The following is a 21,604-nucleotide window of genomic DNA, read 5'->3' as shown; positions in this document are numbered from 1 at the left end:
CAAAAACTGTCAGCAAAGCAAAACTTCATGATTGGATGATCCTGTGTCACGTCCACAGTGTCAAACTTGCACAGAGACAGTGACACCCACAGAGAAACCCTCAGCTTGGTGTCCATTGCAAATCTGCACCTGCTGTCTTGTTTCTACTTTCTTTGTTGAACTCAGAAACTCGAGACTTGAGATGAAGAAAAATGTTAAATAATGGAATAAAAAAAGGATGATTATTAAAAAAAGTAAAGTAAAATTATATAAATAAATGAGGTGATGATATTTCTGTTTACTTTAGAAGTTATTATACACTGTATGCTGTGATTCTGATCTGGGAAACATTAAAGACATTCATAGCCAGACTGCTGACTTTGTGTTTTTATTCAGTCGCCTAACAGAAGTGCAGTAAGAAACGATTTAGCCCATCCTGATTTCTTAGCTGTTTGCATATTTGCCACACTTACGTGTTTCAGATCATGAAGAACATTTTTATGATAGATAAAGATGACCAGAGTAAGTATAAAATAAAGCTTTTACATGTATTGCTGGGAGGTCGGCAGCTCCCTCCACTGCTTGGCCCTCTGTGAAAAACAACTGGGATCCAGCTTCCCTGTGATGCTGAATTATATAAGCGGAAGAAAATAAATAGATAGAAGGATGGATGATTGTATTTTGTGTACAATTGTTGAAGTGTAAAAAGGGTTGGCCCTCCGTGGTGCCCTAAGCAAAGTTTGATTTTTGGAGCCCTTTAATAGTGCCAATAATAGTGATTAATGATCACCTACTATAAATGTATTTCATTTTCTAATGTTGATGTTGTTGTAATCCACAGTGAAAAATGTCATAAAAACAGAGAGAAACAATAGATCAAACCTGAGAGCTGCACAGTTGCAGCAGTGTGGTTTACGTCATTCTGTTGTCAGCCTGTTTTACACATCGGTGGTTTCTTATTGACATGTAAAAAGATCTGAAATCGTAGTAAATTCAGCTGCTATTGTGGGCTGGGGATGATTTACACTTAACATTTTAATAACTGGGTACTGAATGTCAGAGGCCCAATGTTCCCTCTAATTTTTCACGTGTCTGAGCGAACACACAAACTCCCTGAGCGATCCCTTGGACCAATGAGCGACATCAGACGTGTGCACTGTGGTCACGCCGGCATCGAATCCATCCAAGTTACATGGTTTATTAAAATAATCAAATTACAGCATTTACATTTATGTTAGACTACTTTTAATTAACTGCTTTAGCCCACTTACCATGAAAATGTAAAAAAAAATCTTGTTCATGACCTGTGTAGTATGTTAACACTATTGGAAGTAAAAATAACTTGAACTCCAATTTCGAAAACACAACTTTCTTTCTTTTCTTTTTTTTCTTTTATACAGCTCTGACTTGTATTATGAGTCTGTGGTCTGGGAGAGAGTCCTGTAACTCTCTGTCTCCAAAATACAGTATATAATGACCAATGCTGGGCAATTAATTATATAGTTACTTCTTCAAAAAAGTAACTCAGTTTGGCAAACAACGTTTTTTGCAGCTATTTTTTTAAATGCAGCCAAGGCGTTTTTAAATAAACATTTCAAACTATTTACAGAACAATCAGCTGTTCTGCATCAAATCTGATGCCACACAAATTATTTGTGCCACTCCAAAAAATAATTTCTGTCCACTATGAGATAAAGGAGAACAACAGTCTGATACCTGCAGGCCTGACAGCAGCAGATGTATCACTCCTGTACAGTGCTTTAAGTGGCCCAGAAGAGGTGCCGGTACTCTATTTTTTTTCCGCCTCCCCTGAGGTAACAACAACTATATTGAATGGGTTTTATATACAACAGTCAACAGACAACCTTATACAAAATAATAAATCATTTTATTAGTTTGTGGATTTGCTTGAGCTAGAAAGAGCTACTGAACATAAATAAAATGTGCAAAAAGGTATTGAATTTGTTTTTTAACAAAATGTACATAAAATAAATTATAAACTAATTTGTATTTTGCTCTCTCTTGAGTCACTGCTGCTATCAGCAGCAGCACTTGTAAAGTGTACCTGCAGAGCTTGGTAGTTCTCCCATACTACTTTCACTGTTCTCTCACTTGAAGCAACCCAAACATAATAACCATAGAACAGTAGAACATAATCTTGAGTCTTGAAGATGGTTCATTTCTTTACCCCTGAAAAATATACAAAAGCAGATTCAGCAAAATACAATCACAGTACACCAAATGAAAAATGAGAAATACTGTACAAATCATTTTACCTAGAAAAGGCTCCAGCACGTTTTGGGCTCCACTTTCCTTTCACTTTGGGCTTCGCAGTTTGTGGATGCTGCACTTCTCCTCCCTAGTGCCAGCCATGTCTGCACATATGTTTGTGTGTTAAACTGATCCAAGGGTGGTCCGTTGCATTTCAGGAAAATCATATTTGAAAGCCTTTTGATGTTGAGAGAGTTTCTTTTATCTGTCAAAGTATCATTCATTGAGCTGAAAGCTCGCTCGCATTCACTTGTTGATACTGCAATGGTGTGGACAGCTGTAAGAAGCGGCTTCAGGGCTGCTGGTGTCTTGGAAGCTTTAAGGTCTTTATACTCCCTAAATCCTAGGACACTTTCCCTCTCCCCAACTCTGAATCTCTGACATAAACGTCTGACCGCTGCATCCCCATATTGAATATCTAGAGATGCAGGCCAGGAGTCAGACTGGAGGACCTTGATGTCTGAGAGGAGGTGACTATCTGTCTTTTCAGATGAGGTTTTACTGACATGCGAGGAAGTTGTTGGAGTCATCCTGCACTTAACATTTTCAGCCAGGCTACGGAAAAATTGGCCATGGTTGATTTTTATAACCCTCTGATTTTCATGCAGGCATACATTTCTGAAGATTTTCTCCTTTTCAGCTTCAATGGCAGTTTGTGTGGGACCAGGTGTGGATACCATTGACTCAAACACCCGGATTTGTCGGTCCAGCTGCCTGTCTGCTTGATCCAAAGTCATGTCCCATCTCTGGAGCATTCTTGAGAGGTCACTGAGTTCTGTGAAAGCGTCATACATGATGCCAAGATTGACCACAAAAGAAACAGTAGTGAGAACATCATTGAGTCCTTTGTATTTTGCTCTCTCTCTTGAGTCCCTGCTGGTATCAGCAGCAGCACTTGTAAAGTGTACCTGCAGAGCTTGGTAGTTCTCCCATACTGCTTTCACTGTTCTCTCACTTGAAGCAACCCAACGCACTGATAAAACACGGCCTATCACAAGGAGACGTTGTCCAACATTGTGAGCACTCTCGGTTAACTCCCTTTGGTTTTTTGGTGATGCATGGTAGAGGGAGTAAAGCTGATCTAAGAATATTTTAAAGTGGTTGATTCCTCCTACCTCCTTCAAAACATCACAAACTGCCAGTTCCAGTCTGTGATTGGAACAATGCCAGACAAACAGGTAAGGGAATTTGGAACAAAGCTGCGCAGCAACTCCTGCTTTCCTCCCAAGCATCACTGAGGCTCCATCACAAGCAAATGCCAACAAATGTTGCTGTAGGTAGTGAGGGTCAAAGCCATTATTATGAAGACATCCTAACAGTGCTTCAGTGATGTCCTTTGCTGTGGTCCCCTGCAGCTCAATCAGTTCAAAAAATATTGTGTCTGGATTTTCACTGGAAATAGCTGACCGCAGGCACACGACAAGCACAGACTTTCCACTTATTGTAGTGGATTCATCAATGAGCACACACAATTTTCTTTCATTCATCACTATGTCATTGACTACCTTCTTTTTCATTTCAGCTGCAATGTGATCCAGTATATTTGCACATGAGTTATTAGAGTGCAAAACTCTGCCCATCTTGACACCATTTAAGACTTGCAACTGGACATCTATTGGCATGTCTGTAAAGGGACGCCCATGCTTGCCAATCTTATAAGCTGTTCTAAACACATTGCAAGTTGAAGCGTAGTCAGCCTTTCTCATATCTTCAATGTGTTTTTGCATTGTATTTTGTGTTGCCTTCTCTTTTATTTCAACTGCTTTCTTGTGATAAATTGAGTCTCTGTGCTCTTTTATTTTCTTTCGTAGTGAGTTTTGTTGTGCAGCCTTGTCCCTTCCAAAAGACGAGATTAAGCACCCACTCCACTCCTGCGACACTCTCTGCCCTTGCTGCATGTCCACGCGAGCACAAACTTGACTACACACACTACAACCCAACTTTTGATTTCTGCTGATCAGCCACTTGTAATTTGTGGAGAAATACCGGACTTGTGCTTGGGACCAACATTCTGGCCACTCATGCTCGCTAACGCGGCTGTTGTCATCGGTAGAAATGGTGTCATTCTCGTCCTCGTCGTCGCCAAAAGTGCCGTCGTCCGCGGCTGCGGCACTAGTGCAGCTTTCATTAGCTTGCGTCTGACCTGCAGCGATATCATTCTGGCTCGGTGGGGTGTCAGCCAGCGAGTCCTCTGATTCTGACCTTGTTCTTTTACTACTCAGAGTCTGAAGCCAGGAGAGCATATTAAGTGTTCATTGTTTTTGTATTTTAACGAGCAGCTGTTTGCGCGTTTTACACACCCTCTCCGGACCACGTTGAGTTGTTGACATGACAACGGCAAAAGCGACGCATGCGCTTTTCACTTGTAAAACACATTGGTGTATGGGTAATGTAGTCTCTGCTCTCGGTGGGACGAATTAGGAAGCGTGCTTGTGAAGGGCGCTCTGAAAAGCGGCAGTGCAGCCAAACGATGTGCAAATGAGAGTACCGGTACGCTAAAAGCACGTTCTGGGCGCATGGAGAGGTGGCGGTACTCTCAAGAGCTATATTTAGAAGTGGCGGTACTGAGTACCGGCGCGTACCGGCCCACTTAAAGCACTGCTCCTGTAACACCTGTAACATTCAGCAGTCGCCTCATTGTTCTGACGCACACAACAAAACTACTGACTACACTACACACTAACTACACAAGATTTGCGCTAAACGTCGCAAATCTCTCACATCTCAAAACACCACCGTCACTCCTAAAACTTCCCCCGTTTCTTAACAACTAGATGCCACGTTGCATTATCATTTTTTGATTGGTCGACATGGTACTTTTTTAGACGAATAGGAAAGGCAGAGGGGGTGGGGTTTGTTTTTGCTCACAGGTGGAGAGCGCTTTCGAGCCTTTTTTCTTATAAAACGCCAATTTAACCGTTTCTTCCCGCAGTAAATATAAACAACCAGTATTCAGGAAGAAAACCAAACATTGCATTTTTTTTTATCACAACTCTGGTTTTACGTGGCCTATCAACACGATTTAAAAACTGGTGTAAAGTCCCCAATTTTTCCGTCAATTGTTCTGTCTGTCCTGCTCACATCTCCAATGGTTGTACACGTTGTCATTAACATGGCTTCACTCCACATCAGCCACGCCGCTTTGCCAGCTAAAACACTGGTGTCGGCACATAAGGACGCTGTCATAGCCTGTCAACAACGTTGATTGGCTGCGCATATACGCATTATTGGCTGGACTATGGGATAAGGTGGCATCGTTCCCATATGGGAGCAGCCAGTCACTTACTGACTAACACTGCAAAACAGAATTGTTAAAGTGTTAATTTTAATTTCAATTCAGGTTAGATTTTTTTGTGCGCAACGCAGAATTTCTGTGCGCAGAGACTGTGCCAGCAGTGCGCAGCTTAGAGGGAACATTGCATAGGCCCACTAAAAGTTACAAAATAAGCTACTATCAAATACATTTACTGTAAACACATCAGAAGGTTATTTATGTGGCAAAAAGTTAGATCTATACAAAATGTTGCAGGGAAACGGAGAAGGAGCCTCGTATAGGTTTGAGTTTTATTCACATCTGTTGTGCAGGTACAAATAGCAGAGTGGAAAACTTTATACTTTGTGTTTGCAAACATTAATTTATGAAGATTAATTAACATGAGTGTAGCACAAAGTAAAGGTGAAAGCAGTATTCTGACATGACAGTGCAATCAAAACACATTTTGCCACAACAATCTGTGAATAATTGTAACAACTGTCATTTTAATATTGGACAGACTAGTTGTGCAGCCCTAACCTGAAATATGCTGTTTGTTCTGAATGAAAAACGTTAGTCTTTGGTAAACATTTTAATCCCATTTATAGATGCAATATGTTATTTCAGTTAAGACTGAATGTTACCACACGTTCCCATCATTAGAGTGCATTTAAAGTGTGGAGAAGTCTGTGAAGGTTCTCAGTCATCCAGGTCATCGTAGTCTAAGGAGCTTGCAAAGAAAAGCGTCTGGACTTCTTTGAGTTACTTGAAGACGTTTCACCTCTCATCCGAGAAGCTTCTTCAATTCTAAGGGTCAAATGGTGGAGAGTCCAAGCTGTATTGAAGAATTTCTAACTTCATGTAGGCTAAACAGCGGCCTAGAATTAGACTCAAAATCCTGCAGTTGCCCAAAATAAAGGGGGCGTTAATGTACCAGATTCTACAGAACTCCAGAAATAACTGCTAAGATGGGTCCAACACATCTGAGTTCATGCTGGAGGAACTGTGGGACACACTCTGCCAACCACACTCATATATTGTGGCTCTGCCCTAAACTCTGTGTATTCTGGAGGCAGATATTTGATGCTCTCAAAGACATTTTCCAAGGTAAATATTCCACTAAGTCCTACAGCAGCAGTGTTGGGAAGGATTGCAGAACATATTGACTGCAAAGCCAAAACTTACTTGCTAAATATATGACTCACTGCAGCCCTAAAATGCATAACTATCAGATGGTTAAAACCAGATATAATCTATGGATCCATGTCTATCTGATGGAACAAATTACATACTCAGACTACAGAAACAAGTCTTTGAGAAATGGTGGGGACCCATGTTACCTTTACTATTACAATGAAGAACACCACCTAATTTTGTGAGCTCTCTCTCTCTACACACGCACACACGTGTGTGCTGGACATTCATGGCTGCTTTGTGTAGTTACAGTTGAATAGAGGAAGTGTAGGATGTATCACTGCTGATTCAAAATAACATGTAAGAGTTTGTGGAATGTTCTTTGTCTGTATATAAGATGTAAGGGCGGTGGCCACAATTCAGAGATGGTCCTGGTGTTTCACTGGGAAGCTCTCTCCACATTGTAATGTGTTTATTAAACCCACTTCAAATCAAGCTCACTGGGTGCAGGTTATTGTTAAATTTTCCTCAACAATTTGGCGTTGTCAGGCTGGATTCCTCAGGTGAGTTTTGCTGAATCACTGGTATGTGGTCACTGGCCATCCTGAGGTAAAATTGCCTCAGTCCCACCGTTCCTTTGTTTTCAAAAAGGGGGAACGGCGGGGTGTGCTTCAGCAACTCACACATGCAGGAATTTTTAAAAGAACCAAGAGAGGCACTGCAGAGGATCTGCATCAGTGAGCTGTTTTGATTTGGGAGGGTTTTATACGGGTGTAATTCATGGTTTGTATCACTGCAGTGAAAACTGATGTTACTGATCACGAGAGAGGAACATATGTTAGTGACAAGTTTCTGTGTTGTGTCCCACCTGTATCTACACAGACCCTGTGGTCTATATCATGAGCACCTACACATTAAACAACTGTAACATTATAATGGCATCAAGCTCACACTGAGGCCTGTGGGGCACTATCAGCCAGTGAGACAACAGACAAATTTCAGTGTTTTAACATATGAATATTAAATACTTAAGGGCTACTTGTTTAAATAATGGAGGTGAACGATACATCATCATTTTACATGATAATATCACAGATGATAGACTAAATGAATAGATTTTAGGTGCTTGTGCATTCTTAAAGTCTGATATGTTGAACTGAACTGAGTGTGTCAGCTGTTCAAAGCCTCTCCCAGTCAGTGCTGTTCTCCATGCCTGTCTTACTGCACATGGTGTTATTAGCACAAACACTTTAAAGGTGAACATTTAGGACTTACTGCAAATGTTACTATGTCAAAGTTTCTGTGACTCAAACAGAGGAAATTTTGATTTTTTTATTTCCACACCTAATTTATTTAAAAGTATTTAATAGCATATAAAACCCAAAATATGCTTCGGTTCACATTTAACTCCAGAAAATCATCAATCAAAACATGGATATTACCTGACCACAGATTCGTGGTGATGTCACTGCTCTTTTAACTGTTTGGTGTCTTTGCTTTGTTTGCTGGTTGTAGAAATGGTTTATTTGAGCTTTGAGCTGAGATTCAGAGGTTTCTGTGGACACTGCTCATGTCGGCACTTATATTTCTGACCTTTTCTTATAGCCGATTAAACATGATCTCCTCCCTTTTGCCCCCATTTTTGGTGGTGTAGGCACAAATGATCAGGCATGACATTTTCATAATAAATAAGATACTGCAAATAATTATTTGTGCGATTGAAGTGAATTGAAAATGTGTATGCAATCATACAGTTTTAAAGATTTGGCCTAAATAACGTTGGAGTGAATGAGTCTAAACATGATGACCAAACTAGTGACACACACACACACACACACACACACACACACACACACACACACAATGTTATGCCAGTTTCAGCTGAAACTATGTTTCAAACCATATTCTGGGTCTTTAGTTCACCATTTATGAGGTTTCAAGAAGAAAATAAAAGACAGATCTGAATGTTTGAAAATGTTTTGGAAAGATTCTGTAAAGATGAGATGAAAAATACTCAAAGGATAAATTTAATTGGTTTATTATTTAGATAAGGTGAAAAAAGTTAAACAAACAAATAAATGAAGAAAAAAGGCAGAGGAGAGAAAACCCCAACAATCCCCTCTGAGCAAGCACTTGGCGACAGTGGGGAGGAAAAACTGCCTTTAAACGGGCAGAAACCTCCGGCAGAACCAGGCTCAGGAGGGACAGTCAACTGCCGGGACTGGTTGGGGGTTTTAAATGGATGATTCCTCATCCTTTTAAAACATCTTTGGTGGAGTTTAAATGTAAAATGGGCAAAATTCATCGTGATCGTGACTCCTCACGTCAGCATGCTTGGTTACCCGACAACATTAAAACGACTTGCAAATATGTTTTAAATGGATGATTCCTCATCCATTTAAAACATCTTTGGTTGCATTTAAATGTAAAATGCGCAAAATTCCTAGCGATCGTGACTCCTCACGTCAGCATGCTTGGTTACCCAACAACATTAAAACGACTTGCAAATATGTTTTAAATGGATGATTCCTCATCCATTTAAAACATCTTTGGTGGAGTTTAAATGTAAAATGTGCAAAATTCCTCACGATCGTGACTCCTCATGTCAGCAGGCTTGGTTAGACGATCACAAAAAAATGACTCGCAAAGATGTTTTAAATGGATGAGGAATCATCCATTTAAAACATCTTTGGTTGGGTTTAAATGTAAAATGCGCAAAATTCCTCGCGATCGTGACTCCTCACGTCAGCAGGCTTGGTTAGACGATCACAAAAAAATGACTCGCAAAGATGTTTTAAATGGATGATTCCTCATCCATTTAAAACATCTTTGGTTGCGTTTAAATGTAAAATGCGCAAAATTCCTCGCGATCGTGACTCCTCACGTCAGCATGCTTGGTTAGACGATCACAAAAAAATGACTCGCAAAGATGTTTTAAATGGATGATTCCTCATCCATTTAAAACATCTTTGGTGGCGTTTAAATGTAAAATGCGCAAAATTCCTCGCGATCGTGACTCCTCACGTCAGCATGCTTGGTTAGACGATCACAAAAAAATGACTCGCAAAGATGTTTTAAATGGATGATTCCTCATCCATTTAAAACATCTTTGGTGGCGTTTAAATGTAAAATGCGCAAAATTCCTCGCGATCGTGACTCCTCACGTCAGCATGCTTGGTTAGACGATCACAAAAAAATGACTCGCAAAGATGTTTTAAATGGATGATTCCTCATCCATTTAAAACATCTTTGGTTGCGTTTAAATGTAAAATGCGCAAAATTCCTCGCGATCGTGACTCCTCACGTCAGCATGCTTGGTTAGACGATCACAAAAAAATGACTCGCAAAGATGTTTTAAGTGGATGATTCCTCATCCATTTAAAGCATCTTTGGTTGCGTTTAAATGTAAAATGCGCAAAATTCCTCGCGATCGTGACTCCTCACGTCAGCAGGCTTGGTTAGACGATCACAAAAAAATGACTCGCAAAGATGTTTTAAGTGGATGATTCCTCATCCATTTAAAGCATCTTTGGTTGCGTTTAAATGTAAAATGCGCAAAATTCCTCACGATCGTGACTCCTCACGTCAGCATGCTTGGTTAGACGATCACAAAAAAATGACTCGCAAAGATGTTTTAAATGGATGATTCCTCATCCATTTAAAACATCTTTGGTGGAGTTTAAATGTAAAATGTGGAAAATTCCTCACGATCGTGACTCCTCATGTCAGCATGCTTGGTTAGACGATCACAAAAAAATGACTCGCAAAGATGTTTTAAATGGATGATTCCTCATCCATTTAAAACATCTTTGGTTGGGTTTAAATGTAAAATGCGCAAAATTCCTCGCGATCGTGACTCCTCACGTCAGCATGCTTGGTTAGACGATCACAAAAAAATGACTCGCAAAGATGTTTTAAGTGGATGATTCCTCATCCATTTAAAACATCTTTGGTTGCGTTTAAATGTAAAATGCGCAAAATTCCTCGCGATCGTGACTCCTCACGTCAGCATGCTTGGTTAGACGATCACAAAAAAATGACTCGCAAAGATGTTTTAAGTGGATGATTCCTCATCCATTTAAAACATCTTTGGTGGCGTTTAAATGTAAAATGCGCAAAATTCCTCGCGATCGTGACTCCTCACGTCAGCATGCTTGGTTAGACGATCACAAAAAAATGACTCGCAAAGATGTTTTAAATGGATGATTCCTCATCCATTTAAAACATCTTTGGTGGAGTTTAAATGTAAAATGCGCAAAATTCCTCGCGATCGTGACTCCTCACGTCAGCAGGCTTGGTTAGACGATCACAAAAAAATGACTCGCAAATATGTTTAAATGGATGATTCCTCATCAATTTAAAACATCTTTGGTTGCGTTTAAATGTAAAATGCGCAAAATTCCTCGCGATCGTGACTCCTCACGTCAGCATGCTTGGTTAGACGATCACAAAAAAATGACTCGCAAAGATGTTTTAAGTGGATGATTCCTCATCCATTTAAAACATCTTTGGTTGCGTTTAAATGTAAAATGCGCAAAATTCCTCACGATCGTGACTCCTCACGTCAGCAGGCTTGGTTAGACGATCACAAAAAAATGACTCGCAAAGATGTTTTAAATTGATGATTCCTCATCCATTTAAAACATCTTTGGTTGGGTTTAAATGTAAAATGCACAAAATTCCTCGCGATCGTGACTCCTCACGTCAGCAGGCTTGGTTAGACGATCACAAAAAAATGACTCGCAAAGATGTTTTACATGGATGATTCCTCATCCATTTAAAACATCTTTGGTTGTGTTTAAATGTAAAATGCACAAAATTCCTCGCGATCGTGACTCCTCACGTCAGCAGGCTTGGTTAGACGATCACAAAAAAATGACTCGCAAAGATGTTTTAAATGGATGATTCCTCATCCATTTAAAACATCTTTGGTTGCGTTTAAATGTAAAATGCGCAAAATTCCTCGCGATCGTGACTCCTCACGTCAGCATGCTTGGTTAGACGATCACAAAAACTGACTCGCAAAGATGTTTTAAATGGATGATTCCTCATCCATTTAAAACATCTTTGGTTGCGTTTAAATGTAAAATGCGCAAAATTCCTCACGATCGTGACTCCTCATGTCAGCATGCTTGGTTAGACGATCACAAAAAAATGACTCGCAAAGATGTTTTAAATGGATGAGGAATCATCCATTTAAAACATCTTTGGTTGCGTTTAAATGTAAAATGCGCAAAATTCCTCGCGATCGTGACTCCTCACGTCAGCATGCTTGGTTAGACGATCACAAAAAAATGACTCGCAAAGATGTTTTAAGTGGATGATTCCTCATCCATTTAAAACATCTTTGGTTGCGTTTAAATGTAAAATGCGCAAAATTCCTCACGATCGTGACTCCTCACGTCAGCAGGCTTGGTTAGACGATCACAAAAAAATGACTCGCAAATATGTTTAAATGGATGATTCCTCATCCATTTAAAACATCTTTGGTTGCGTTTAAATGTAAAATGCGCAAAATTCCTCGCGATCGTGACTCCTCACGTCAGCATGCTTGGTTAGACGATCACAAAAAAATGACTCGCAAAGATGTTTTAAGTGGATGATTCCTCATCCATTTAAAACATCTTTGGTTGCGTTTAAATGTAAAATGCGCAAAATTCCTCACGATCGTGACTCCTCACGTCAGCAGGCTTGGTTAGACGATCACAAAAAAATGACTCGCAAATATGTTTAAATGGATGATTCCTCATCCATTTAAAACATCTTTGGTTGCGTTTAAATGTAAAATGCGCAAAATTCCTCGCGATCGTGACTCCTCACGTCAGCATGCTTGGTTAGACGATCACAAAAAAATGACTCGCAAAGATGTTTTAAGTGGATGATTCCTCATCCATTTAAAACATCTTTGGTTGCGTTTAAATGTAAAATGCGCAAAATTCCTCACGATCGTGACTCCTCACGTCAGCAGGCTTGGTTAGACGATCACAAAAAAATGACTCGCAAAGATGTTTTAAATTGATGATTCCTCATCCATTTAAAACATCTTTGGTTGGGTTTAAATGTAAAATGCACAAAATTCCTCGCGATCGTGACTCCTCACGTCAGCAGGCTTGGTTAGACGATCACAAAAAAATGACTCGCAAAGATGTTTTACATGGATGATTCCTCATCCATTTAAAACATCTTTGGTTGTGTTTAAATGTAAAATGCACAAAATTCCTCGCGATCGTGACTCCTCACGTCAGCAGGCTTGGTTAGACGATCACAAAAAAATGACTCGCAAAGATGTTTTAAGTGGATGATTCCTCATGCATTTAAAACATCTTTGGTTGCGTTTAAATGTAAAATGCGCAAAATTCCTCACGATCGTGACTCCTCACGTCAGCATGCTTGGTTAGACGATCACAAAAAAATGACTCGCAAAGATGTTTTAAGTGGATGATTCCTCATCCATTTAAAACATCTTTGGTGGCATTTAAATGTAAAATGCGCAAGATTCCTCACGATCGTGACTCCTCACGTTAGCATGCTTGGTTATACGATCACAAAAAAATGACTCGCAAAGATGTTTTAAATGGATGATTCCTCATCCATTTAAAACATCTTTGGTTGCGTTTAAATGTAAAATGCGCAAAATTCCTCGCGATCGTGACTCCTCACGTCAGCATGCTTGGTTAGACGATCACAAAAAAATGACTCGCAAAGATGTTTTAAATGGATGAGGAATCATCCATTTAAAACATCTTTGGTTGCGTTTAAATGTAAAATGCGCAAAATTCCTCGCGATCGTGACTCCTCACGTCAGCATGCTTGGTTAGACGATCACAAAAAAATGACTCGCAAAGATGTTTTACATGGATGATTCCTCATCCATTTAAAACATCTTTGGTGGCGTTTAAATGTAAAATGCGCAAAATTCCTCGTTTTACGCAGGACTCGTCACGTCAGCATGCATGGTTAGACGATCACAAAAAAATGACTCGCAAAGATGTTTTAAATGGATGATTCCTCATCCATTTAAAACATCTTTGGTTGGGTTTAAATGTAAAATGCACAAAATTCCTCGCGATCGTGACTCCTCACGTCAGCAGGCTTGGTTAGACGATCACAAAAAAATGACTCGCAAAGATGTTTTAAGTGGATGATTCCTCATCCATTTAAAACATCTTTGGTTGCGTTTAAATGTAAAATGCGCAAAATTCCTCGCGATCGTGACTCCTCACGTCAGCACGCTTGGTTAGACGATCACAAAAAAATGACTCGCAAAGATGTTTTAAATGGATGAGGAATCATCCATTTAAAACATCTTTGGTTGCGTTTAAATGTAAAATGCGCAAAATTCCTCGCGATCGTGACTCCTCACGTCAGCATGCTTGGTTAGACGATCACAAAAAAATGACTCGCAAAGATGTTTTACATGGATGATTCCTCATCCATTTAAAACATCTTTGGTGGCGTTTAAATGTAAAATGCGCAAAATTCCTCGTTTTACGCAGGACTCGTCACGTCAGCATGCATGGTTAGACGATCACAAAAAAATGACTCGCAAAGATGTTTTAAATGGATGATTCCTCATCCATTTAAAACATCTTTGGTTGCATTTAAATGTAAAATGCGCAAAATTCCTTGCGATCGTGACTCCTCACGTCAGCAGGCTTGGTTAGACGATCACAACAAAACGACTCGCAAAGATGTTTTAAGTGGATGATTCCTCATCCATTTAAAACATCTTTGGTGGAGTTTAAATGTAAAATGGGCAAAATTCGTCGTTTTACGCAGGACTCCTCACGTCAGCATGCATCTTTGGCTCTCCAACGGGAGATTGAGAGACCAGCGTTGGACTGGTTTCCTCTCCACTTGGTGACAGTGGGGAGGAAAAACTGCCTGTAAACGAGGACAAACCTCCGGCAGAACCAGGCTCAGGAGGGGACAGTCAACTGCCGGGACTGGTTGGTGGGGTTAACAGAGGTGGAGCAAGACGAGGCTACATCAGGTGAGGAAGCCGTAGCGTCTCTCCTCTGGAACAAGTGGAACCATTTCTTCTTTACGTACTTTCTTACTTTTCCAGGAGCGCTTTTCTTCTCCAGGATGATTTCTCAGCTCGTGGATGGTTTCTGATGCTGCTGCTGAAACGAACTGAAACTTGCTGTTGCTCACCCCTATTTATAGAAAAACATCAAAGGATTCTTAAGATCTATGACATCATCACTCCCTAAGCCAATGAGATTGTCGCTTTGGAGCGTGATGTCACAGGAGGCGGGCCACGCCCCCCGCCGCCATGACAGCTTCAGCTATGGTTCGTACGTGTTGTGTAGTCGGTTGCAACGTTAGATCTCACGATCGTGAAGGCAAGAAACTGGATAATGGGCTCTTTTCATCGTTTTCCATCCTGGCGGCGACGTGAGGGATCCCATGTATCCGATATCACCAAACAAAGACGCCAGGCATGGATTGCAGCGGTGAGACGAGCGGATATCGAGTTCCGTGCAATCTCCAGCTTTTTGTTGGTTTGCTCGCGGCATTTTCTCTCCGGTGAGTTCTAAATTAATTCATATCACTATTAAAAGGCTTTTAGTGTTTTTTCTCAATGCGCTGCGGTCATAGATAATGAGATAAAACATGCTAACGTGTGATGCTGCACAACCACGTCATGTCGACTGAGTAGCTTTTGATTTGGCATTATTTCAGGCAAACCAGCATATGAAATGGATGTAACAAATCCAGACTGGGCACCAACACTGGGGCACGACGACAAACCTGTGTCAGACTCGGACCGGCACGCAAGGCGTATGCAACGGAAGCGAAAAAGAGCACCCATTGCAGGTAAACACCCCCCCCCCCCTCCAAAAACATACTAAATTGCTCTTATGGTACACTAATCCACACATAACTTAAAGATGAATCACACACATGTCATTGGAATATTGGTGTACATTAACCTTTTGTCTATGCACTATTTTTATCTTACAGGCTTGATGATCGATGAAGGTCTGACAGAAGAACAACAACAAAATAACCATGTCATGGAGGCAGTGGACAGCAATTGTGTTGGACAAGTGGAGGTTGACGTACCAGCTGCAAATGTGGACAGTGGTGATGGAGTGACAGCGTCACGGAAGCTGAAGGGCAGACGAAGGATTGTGTGTGCAGTCAACAGGGCAGAGCAGAAATAAACCGGCTGTTGGAGGAGAACAGACTGCTTCGAGCACAGTTGCAAAAGACAGAGCTGAATGAAACTTTCTTAAAGGACGATACCGAAAAAGTAAGATATTACACTGGACTACATTGTTATGCTGTCTTAATGTCCCTCTTCAACACTGTCAAAGATTTCCTGCCAATATCAAAGAAACTGACAGGTTTCCAAATGCTCTTACTCACACTAATGCGTCTGAGACTTGATCTTCCAGTCCAGCATCTTTTCATCTATTCGATGTGTCCCACAAAACACTGTCTTCTGTCTTCACCGATACCATTGATGTTTTGTATGCCCGCTTAGGAGCACTGGTGCACTGGCCTGAGAGGCACTGTCTGCAGGCGACAATGCCTCCACAGTTTACTGAAACTTTTGGAAAACGAGTAGCCATCATTGTTGACTGTTTTGAGATTCGAACAGAAAGACCATCTAATTTAAAGGCACGCGCACAAACATACTCTCATTACAAGGGTACACACACCATAAAATACCTCATCGGGATTACACCCCATGGAGCTATTTCTTTCATTTCCAGGGGATGGGGGGGTCGTGCATCAGATAAACACATCACAGAGAGATGTGGCATTCTTCAAAAGCTGTTACCAGGGGACGTAGTATTGGCTGACAGAGGCTTTGACATCAGAGATGCTGCAGGAATGATGTGTGCACAGGTCAAGATTCCAGCTTTCACAAAAGGCTACGACGTGCCCACCTGAGAATTCACGTTGAGCGAGTAGCAGGTAGTTTGCGCAACAAGTTCAAAATGTTACACACTACAATGCCAATCCGATTACTCTTATCATGTGACGATTGATAAGATCGTTAAGGTTTGCTGTGTTTTTGTTAATATGTGCCCCAGTGTTGTTGTCAAACCAGGGCCAAATGACACTTGCTCCTGTTGAGTATTCTTAAAGCTGTTTTTTTGGATGTACAGTACATTGTAAATAGTTGTACTTTGTGTGAAGTTGTTTTAATAAAACAAAAAAGAATAGTATATTTGTTTGTTTTTCTTTAGATCTATTCACATGTACACAGCAATCACATAAAAATGAAATGCAAACTATTTACATCGCACCACACAGCTGTCATCAATCTTTAACCACAACATGAAACATTACAGGCTATTTAGAGCAGCACGTTGTTTCGAGAAGTATTTCCCAACAAGTTCAGGAAGGCACACTTTACGAAAGAAGTCTTGTGCTTGCTTTAAGCGCGGTTTCCAGAAATCCACAGCAGGGAAGACGGCAAGGTCTCTCTGTGTCCACAAAACGAGGTCACAGTGGTTGGCGCCCGTAACAATTTTTTCAAAGTACCGTCTCTTGGCGTCTTGCACAATCGGTCGCGATACAGCCCTTTGTCTTTTGCGCTGATTTTGAGCATGGTTCTGGCAGTCCCGAATCCAACACTCCAACACTGTGTGCTTGTTTTGCTTTCTGGCCTACTGACATGGCGCCGCGATCCCACAATGCACTGCGGCGTGACGTCAACTCCAAAGCCCTATTTTTTTTTAAACTGTTTTCAAACTTAACTTAAAATTTCAGTGTTTTATTTGTATATTTGTATATTGCAAAATCACAATAATCTTCCAATTTAGAACTACAAGTAAAAAAAATTAATTTTCATAAACCACGCAGAGCCGCACCATAAGGACTAAAGAGCCGCGTGCGGTTGCTGACCCCTGATCTAAAGGGTTTAACAAAAAGGGGGCGCTTCCTGCTGGAAAATGAAATGTCCCCACTGGGCGATCGTGGCTCAAGAGTTAGGGGTTCGCCTTGTAATCGGAAGGTTGCTGGTTCGAGCCCCGGCTTGGACAGTCTTGGTCGTTGTGTCCTTGGGTAAGACACTTCACCCGTTCCCTACTGGTGGTGGTCAGAGGGCCTGGTGGCACCAGTATCCGGCAGCCTCGCCTCTGTTAGTGAAAGCGAAACATGCTTTCATCTGTTTTTGGTAATGTGCTGGAAAAGCTTGAAAATCGACCTTGAATGTGCTTAAAAAGTGCTTACAGTTATTATTACAGTTTATAGCAGGACTTTCATGGCAACAGCTAATCTTTATTTTGTTTACTGGGAAATGAAATGCTGCCAATTCACAAAGCTGTGTTTCAGCCGCACTTCCTGTTATAGACTTGTGATGCACACAGGCTCTGTTCCAGCACTCAGCATGTTCTTCCTCATTTTCTCCACCAGGGGGAGTTCCTAAACTATGACATCCTGATAGGAGTGAACCAGGGAGAGGGGCTGAAGTTTGTGGATGACAGTGAGGACAACGACGGTATCTCAGCTGCGGCGTTCGACTACACCATCTCCAACTTTGTTGACAACCTCTACGGATACCCAGAGGGTGAGGACGCCACCTCTGTACACTGCCACTTTTTCAGTTATTCCATTTTACAGCCTCCTCTCACTTAACTGCATTTTGCAGCATCATCAGGTTTTGTCTTATTAGGAGCCGCGTTTGTTGATCTGTTAGTTTTTTTCTGTTTGCTGTATTCATTAAAATAAACGGATAATCATCAAAATGACAAATGTGGACAATTATCAAAGCTTACATTACAGTTCTGACAGCTTGAGTTCACATGAATTTTCAAAAGAATATAAAGACCTGTGAAAGTGCTTTAAGTGTTTAAAACATGCGAGTAAAGAATGGAATCAGTAACATGTGAGCCCAGTGAAGTGCATCAAACAAGACAAGCGTGCTAAAGAGAGCCACTCATCCACATCACGGCGTGTCTGCGCCTTAACCTTTGAGGCTCTGTGGGCAGTAATGCTATCATCCCCCAGGTAGTCGGCTCCCAGTCTCAGTGTCTGTGTTTCTGACAGATCGGCCTGCGAACCCCTCACAGCCGGACCACAGTCACAGTACAGACATGTTTGGATAATGCAGTCATGCTTCCTCTCTGTGCCTGTCACTCGTTCTGTTATCTGAAAGACTGTTTTTTTTCCTCTCTAGATTTCTCACTCGCTTCCTGGCTCTTGGTTCATCTCACCAACATTTGCTTTGGTTTCATATCTTTTGATCAGACCGATCTCTTAAAAAATGTCTTGCACTGCTGTTACTTTACTCTTAGCAGTTTTTCACTTTTATCTTTCTTCCCCCTCCTTTTGTCCCCTCCTGTGCTTCTTCACCAGGCAAAGACATCCTGAGGGAGACCATTAAGTTCATGTACACAGACTGGGCGGACAGGGACAACGGCGACATGCGGCGGAAGACTCTGTTGGCCCTGTTTACGGACCACCAGTGGGTGGCACCAGCTGTGGCCACTGCCAAACTCCATGCTGAGTTTCAGTCCCCAGTTTACTTTTACACGTTCTACCACCACTGCCAGACGGAGACGCGGCCCGAGTGGGCCGACGCCGCGGAGACGAGATAACTTACGTGTTCGGCGTACCGATGATCGGTGCCACAGACCTGTTCCCGTGCAACTTCTCCAAGAACGATGTGATGCTGAGCGCTGTGGTCATGACTTACTGGACTAACTTCGCAAAGACTGGGTAGGCCTCATGTCGTAGTGTAAACTGTACACGTTACTGTATGTTCTCTGACAGCCTTCTAGTCATCTTGAATACTTGAATCTGGGTTGCTAGTTTAATTCTCGTGTGGCTTTGAAGAATTGAACACTGGTTGACCAAAAGCATCCAGATCCCAGAGCAGCCGGTTGGTCTTAGATAGTTGAAAGGTTGCACAGAGAATGGGCCTCCTGTCTGTATTCAGTGTATTGATGCCACATGTTACTTATAATGGAGACTGAATATAACTTTGAACTGAAACGTTTAACCTTTATGCTCCACCAGGGACCCCAACCTGCCCGTCCCTCAGGACACCAAGTTCATTCATACCAAGCCCAACCGCTTCGAGGAGGTCATCTGGACCAAGTTCAACTCGAAGGACAAGCAGTACCTTCACATCGGTTTGAAACCTCGTGTCAGAGACAACTACAGAGCTAACAAAGTGGCCTTTTGGCTGGAATTAGTCCCTCATCTTCACAGCCTGCACGACGTGCTCTTTCCCACCACTACGCGCTCCCCTGCAGGTCGTGACCCCGGCACCATGAGGCCCAGAGACAACGTTCCTCGAACCACTCGTCATCCTTACCCTACCTTCCCGTCAGATCCCGAGCACGAGGGCTCAGAGCGCCCGCCCCAGGACCTCTTTCCCGGAGACACCCACGACTACTCCACCGAACTGAGCGTGACAGTTGCAGTTGGAGCGTCGCTCCTCTTCCTCAACATCCTGGCCTTCGCCGCCCTTTACTACAAGCGTGACAAGCGGCACGAGATGCGCCGGCACCGGCTGTCCCCTCAGCGGGGCGGCCCCGCCAACGACCTGGCTCACAGCCAGGAGGAGGAGATCATGTCCCTGCAGATGAAGCACTCGGAGCACGACGCTCACCACGACATGGAGCCCCTGCGACCCCACGACATCCTGCGGCCCGCCTGCCCTCCCGACTACACCCTGGCGCTGCGCCGCGCCCCCGACGACGTCCCGCTGATGACGCCAAACACCATCACCATGATCCCCAGCACCATCACCAGCATGCAGCCTCTTCACGCCTTCAACACATTCCCCTCCACCGGCCACAACAACACCCTGCCCCACCCCCACTCCACCACCAGGGTATAGTAGGGACAGGCCCAACACAGCGCCACCTAGGGACCAGGAACACTGGCTCTGCTACCGCTCTGGAAGGGAGGCCTCTCGACGTGGGCCTTCGTTCTGTCCTCTTATTCTCTTCTTTCTCCAAAAGCAACTACACCTGCTGCGTCATGTGCTGTAAAACTTGGCAGCTCCCTCCACTGGTGGCATGTGGAGGTGCAACTGAAGTGTACAGCAGCAGATGAGCAGTTTGGGGTGGGGGTGGGGTGGGTGACTCAGATCTTTCAAAGATACTGTTTTCAAAGACGGTCTGCTGTTTCCAGGCTCAAGACCTCTAACATTTGTCAAAGGGACGAATGCTCTCTCGCTCCTCGCTGTTTTCTCTTTTTTACGTTGGCGTCATCTCTTTTTCCATCTCCTGTGTGTTATGTGCACATTATGCTTCTCTTTTCTACATCCGTGTTTTACTACTGCTCTCTTCCTCTCATTTGACACGCCTCCCTCCTGCTCTTCTCTAAAAATTCCCGATCTGCTGAGCAGTTTGGAGGGGGGAGGCGTACACTAAACATATAACTATAAAAACACTCATATCTTTCATTCTACCAGCATTTTTAGGTGCCAAGTAAGTACTGCTGTGTTTCATTTCTCATCGAGGGAGAAGAAAAACGAAAGAAAAATAGAGTATCGCTATTTACCGTCAACTAACAGAGTTCTGTCATGTTCTCGTGACAAAGTGCCAAACTGGCCTCAGTCGTGTTTTTCTTTCTTTCATCTTCTCTTCTTTTGTTGTTTTGTTTGAAGCATTTGTTTAATTGTTGTTTTTTATTGTGTGGAAATAATTTTTCTGAAAATATAGATATAGAGAAATGATATTATATATAGTTCTATATAAAATGTGTACAAAGGAGAAAGTATATAAAAGGGTTTTCTCAGTGGGGGATCTATGCATGAATTATTTTTAAAGACGCGGGGAAAAGGACACTGTACCTGTCGATGCACGTTTCCCAAGACTAAACGAGTCATATCGCTCCATGTTTGCTACTTTTGGTTTTTGGTTTTCTCCCGCAGAGTAAGAGCATCGCAGGAGCTCCTGAAGTCAAACGACGCCTCCCAGCACTCATTTATTAAAACGGAGTCGATGCCAAAAGTCTTAAACGTTAGAATCAAAGCAACAGCTGTGA

General features: G+C 42.2%; 1 protein-coding gene and 1 pseudogene across 1 annotated transcript; one reads left to right on the top strand and one right to left on the bottom strand.

Moving 5' to 3' along the window:
- Positions 1-2,255: 2,255 nt before the first annotated feature.
- Positions 2,256-4,580, bottom strand: LOC146636810 (E3 SUMO-protein ligase KIAA1586-like; annotated as a pseudogene).
- Positions 4,581-18,092: 13,512 nt separating this feature from the next.
- LOC146636809 (neuroligin-2-like) lies at positions 18,093-20,450 on the top strand. Its single transcript, XM_085351061.1, has 3 exons — positions 18,093-18,170; positions 18,959-19,321; positions 19,622-20,450. Exons 2-3 carry the CDS (start codon positions 19,221-19,223, stop codon positions 20,448-20,450), a joined length of 930 nt encoding a protein of 309 aa, XP_085207187.1. The 5' UTR covers positions 18,093-18,170; positions 18,959-19,220.
- The last annotated feature ends 1,154 nt before the right edge of the window (positions 20,451-21,604 follow it).

This window comes from Diplotaxodon limnothrissa, linkage group LG3, assembly GCF_057381915.1.
Source record: "Diplotaxodon limnothrissa isolate DT_005_m linkage group LG3, D_limnothrissa_male_GT1.1, whole genome shotgun sequence".
Taxonomy (NCBI): Eukaryota; Metazoa; Chordata; class Actinopteri; order Cichliformes; family Cichlidae; genus Diplotaxodon; species Diplotaxodon limnothrissa.
Note: the sequence above shows the minus strand (reverse complement) of the source record. Positions and strands in the feature narration are given on the sequence as shown.